Raw genomic sequence first — 4,256 nt, 5'->3', positions numbered from 1 at the left:
TGGACAGCCTGGAGAGCATCCCACATAGCATGGGATCATCCTCCTTGCCCTTGACATGGATGCGCTGCTCCTCAGACAGGGAGAGCATGAGCTCGCCAGCTGCCTTCTCCTGGCGAGTATCCCAGTCCTCAGCCTTGTCAGGGTCCTGAGGACGCGTCTCAGTACCCTTCAAAAGCCTGTAGAACCCCTTGGAGCGAGCTAGAGCGCTGAAGTCCACAGCCCAGGATGCATAGTTGTCCTTGGTGAGGGCCTTGATACGCTTGGAGGCGTCGGCGTCGGGCATGGGGACGATGAAGAGGTGTAGAAGACGATGGGAGAGCGAGGGGACAAGGGGTACAGCAGCAGAGGAGGTGAAGAGGTGAGGAGATGGTGAGGAGATGGGAAGCGTTGAGGCGCGAGGAGGGGTGCAGAGAGCGTCCAGGAGCGACGTGGAGTCGAGGGACAGCGAGGGGCGCGCAGGGAGAGCGCTGAGAGCGACAGAAACACACCAAAGAGGCCGAAAACCAGCCAACAGGCACTAATCCAGCTATCTAGGGCTCAATCCCCAGCAATCCAGCACAAGAGGGCGACCTAGGAGGGGGTTTTTGCGGTCGCTGAGCATGTTGGCAGCGTGATCGGCGTGATCGCGAGTGCTAGGGAGCGTAGGCGCAGTGCTGGAGTGGTGGTGAGAGCGATGGAGTGGTACAGGAGAGAGATCAAGGAGATCAGATAGGGAGTAGAGGCTGGATGGAGTGGATGGAGTGGTGGTGAGGGGCTTCTAGGACGCGTTGAGCGACGTTGAGGCGGTTTGTGACGTTCTAGACGGCTCAGAGCGCGGGGCTCATAACCTATCAAGCTCAGGAGAGGCACTGGTGTCCAACAGTGAGCAAGTAGTATTGATAAAGACGAATTACAAGGGTACTGACCTGGTGTCCAACAGTGAGCAAGTAAGGAGACGCTCTGTGGACACCAGGGTTATATAGGTGAAAAGAAATAAGGGTTGGGAACTGTACAGTAGCTCGAGTTCTCCATAGTAAGCCAAAGAGGAGAGAAAGGCAAAATAGGGGCAAAGTCACGAGATACTGGAATAGGAAGGTGGTGAAGGTATAAACAAGACACAAGTAGAAGTATACTTCAACACACAATAGCTGAGTGGTTGCAGCGCTCTGGGCGCTACCACAAGGCTCTAAGTTCAACCCACACAACAGGCAAGTTTTACCTCTTTTTATCCAAGTTTCCTGGAATGCTGGAAAGCGTACCAAGGCCACTGGGCTGCTGTGCCAAGGGCATAGGAGCGATGCAGAGGTGCTGGGCGCACTCTGACAGAGTAGTCATTGATGAAGGACACCCAGTAGCGATAGCCGGACATGGAGAGGTGGCCCACATCATGGACATCTGAGTGCACGAGCTCGAGGAGGGCAGGACGGTGGAAACGGGTTGGCATGCTGCTTACCTGCGAGGCAAGGCTCACAGATAGGGTCAGGGCGGTCCTTGGAGTCCAGCTGCATGCCAGTGACCCAATCGCACTCTGACAGAGCCTGGACCACCCCCAAGCTGTGGTGGGCCAGTCTGCGATGCCAGAGGGTCCTTGTCCTCCTCTTAATTTTCTTCACTCACTGCTCTCCCTGAATAGTTAGTATATAGATCACTAATAAAAACCAGGAAACACACCTCTGAGTTGACATACTCAATAAGTGGTCCCCAGTTATCATCATGCTTGCAACACAAACAACGGAGATAGGCACAGGTGGGCACAGGTTTCCTCTTGATGGGTTTGACAGGCTCATCCTGTGGTGGGTACTGAAAACTCATCAGGAACTGATCATATGAGTAATGCATGGGAGTTCCCACTTACCGTAGTATCAGCAAAAAAAGTTGTCAGGGTCATCTGATGTCTTGGGTTCAGACAGCCCTGATAACTTGGATAACTCATCCAATTGGGTCTCACTTATTGATGTAAGACCCAGAATGGGCACTGGTGTAGTCATTGCTGCGGCTGAGTTGCTGTGCTTGTAAGATGGAGTGTAGGGGCATGTAGGTACAAGGCTGTACATGGTGCAATGAGAAATGGCAAGGTGGCGCGTGATTCACCAAGCTTGCAATTAGATCATGTGACAGTAAAGTCAGTTAAATAAGATTGCAAGGGGGCAGGATTGCTTTTTTTTGCGCACTCATCATGATCCAACTCCCCAACCACTTTTCCTGACTCGTTTTTTATCACCATGACCAACACTGACACTTCTGTTAGGGACCCAGGCCCAAGTCCACTTAAAGTAGGTCGTCTATTTCCCATGTCCAGTTCTCTGTTACCATTTACAGCTAGATTGGTGATGTTGATGCAATGGCAACACCGGAAGAGCTTTGAGCAGGCAATCAAGCCCTTTCAAATGAAATTAGGCAGCTGAATAGGATGGTCGAGGCATACCGGTAAGTTTCTTTATCTGACACTTGCGGTAACAGTGGTTATACATGGCCATATGCATTTTCAAGGACATGGCCAAGGATAGCCACCCTGGTGCCAATTCCTCCACAAACCTCCACTGCCCTTTCCTTTACCACCTCCTTTGAGACAGAGGGTATATATGAACTGTCCCTCCCCCTTCCTCTCAATGACATCTAGCTGGGACACTCCAAGAGTTGTAGTCCCACCTGATGGTGCACCTCCTGCATTGAGGTCTTGGGGCAACTTGTAAACTAATATCTGCATCCAGAACACCTGTGCAGCCCATGTCATTTGAAAGTGCAAGGACAACATACAACTGCAGGCCCATTATCGTAAGATGTATGCAGCTGTGTTGCTAGCTTTCACTGACTACCCAAAACTATGGGTGCTTATGAAGCATGCCATATGTGGATCCCTCAGGGGTCTTATATTCCACTCAGTCCAGAAATACAGGCAAGTTGTTTTATTTAGGCAGCTATTGATGTTTCACTATTTTGTTAATCACCATGCTTTGAGTATTTGCAGCACCCAGGCCATATTTTCCCCAGTCCACTCATTGTGTACAGCACTGCATCATCCTTCTGATGAACTGCTCCCAAGTACAGTTGCAGTCCTTCAAATCTGTCTGCCTGCTGTTTGGTATTGCTAACTCCTTCAAATTTGTCTCCTCCTTCTGCTCCAGTGAATGTATACTTTTCAATGGTATGTTGATAGTTTTCCTGGTTCTTGCGACAACTTCAGCTAGTGTATACAGAAGGAGATTTACCCAAAGTTCAGTGAAAGACAACACAAAAGATGTGTGTAGCTAGTCAGAACATGGTAAGAAGCAGGGACAGTAAAAGTTAGCAATGGTCTCCTTTGTGAAAAATGTGCAAGTCTCATCAGCCAGTAGCAGATAATTGAAATGATTGTAAGTGAGGTCTTGAGGAATTGTTTCAGCACTTAGTCCTTGCTTGAATTTATACAAGACTTATCAGCATTTTAACTTGCTTACACAGCGCAAAAAATGCATGGCTAGCTCATGCCTCTATCAACATGTATATCACATACTCATGAGTTAAATTTGCCTTGTCAAAGTGTGCCCAGCACCTCTGCATTTGTTCCTTTGGCACAGCCCAGTGGCCTTGGCATGCTTCACAATGTTCTAGGGCACTTGGGTAGAGAGAGATAAAACTTGCCTGTTGTGTGAGTTGAACCTAGAGCCTTGTGGTAGTGCCCAGAGTGCTGCAACCACTCAGTTATTGTGTGTTGATTCTACTTGTGTCTTGTTTATACCTCCACCACCTTCCTTATCCAGTATCTCGCGACTTTGCCCCTATTTTGCCTTTCTCTCCTCTTTGGCTTACTATGGAGAACTCGAGCTACTGTACAGTTCCCAACCCTTATTTCTTTTCACCTATATAATCCTGGTGTTCACAGAGCGTCTCCTTACTTGCTCACTGTTGGACACCAGTGCCTCTTCTGAGTTTGATAGCTCATGCTCTCCCTGTCTGAGGAGCAGCGCATCCATGTCAAGGGCAAGGAGGATGATCCCACTGCTATGTGGGATGCTCTCCAGGCTGTCCATCAGCAGAAGATCCCTGGCACTTGCTTCAACGCTTTCGATGACTTCTTCGCCCTTAGAAAGCGTCCTGAGGAGTCCCTCAGCTCCCTCATTGCTAGGGTGGACACCCTCTATGCCAGGATCAAGGACCTTCGCCCTCCTGCCTACACCCTCGACTCTCTGGACCAGGAGCTGGCCTGCATGGCGCTCATTCGTGCTCTCCCTGAGGAGTACTCTCACTTTGTCTCTGCCCTCATGCTCCAGTCCACTCTGGACAAGGATGCTGTGGTG

The 4,256-nt window shown here is 49.8% G+C and overlaps 3 protein-coding genes across 3 annotated transcripts; 1 reads left to right on the top strand and 2 right to left on the bottom strand.

Moving 5' to 3' along the window:
• Positions 1 to 24: 24 nt before the first annotated feature.
• Positions 25 to 1,423, bottom strand: CONPUDRAFT_151199 (uncharacterized protein; the record flags this gene model as incomplete). The annotated part of the gene is made up of 2 exons (XM_007767751.1): positions 25 to 467; positions 1,239 to 1,423. Coding segments are annotated over 2 exons (628 nt in total), but the record flags the coding sequence as incomplete, so codon positions are not given.
• Positions 1,424 to 1,592: 169 nt separating this feature from the next.
• On the bottom strand, positions 1,593 to 2,713 carry CONPUDRAFT_70997 (uncharacterized protein; the record flags this gene model as incomplete). Its single annotated transcript, XM_007767230.1, has 6 exons — positions 1,593 to 1,604; positions 1,651 to 1,779; positions 1,835 to 1,898; positions 1,928 to 2,074; positions 2,151 to 2,298; positions 2,515 to 2,713. The coding sequence occupies 6 exons, from the start codon at positions 2,711 to 2,713 to the stop codon at positions 1,593 to 1,595; spliced, it is 699 nt and encodes a 232-aa protein (XP_007765420.1).
• Positions 2,714 to 3,896: 1,183 nt separating this feature from the next.
• CONPUDRAFT_33732 (uncharacterized protein) lies at positions 3,897 to 4,256 on the top strand (the record flags this gene model as incomplete). Its single annotated transcript, XM_007767043.1, has 1 exon — positions 3,897 to 4,256. A coding segment is annotated over one exon (360 nt), but the record flags the coding sequence as incomplete, so codon positions are not given.

This window comes from Coniophora puteana (genome assembly GCF_000271625.1).
Source record: "Coniophora puteana RWD-64-598 SS2 unplaced genomic scaffold CONPUscaffold_3, whole genome shotgun sequence".
Lineage (NCBI taxonomy): Eukaryota > Fungi > Basidiomycota > Agaricomycetes > Boletales > Coniophoraceae > Coniophora > Coniophora puteana.
The sequence above is the reverse complement of the archived record's forward strand: the minus strand, read 5'-3'. Positions and strand labels throughout refer to the sequence as shown.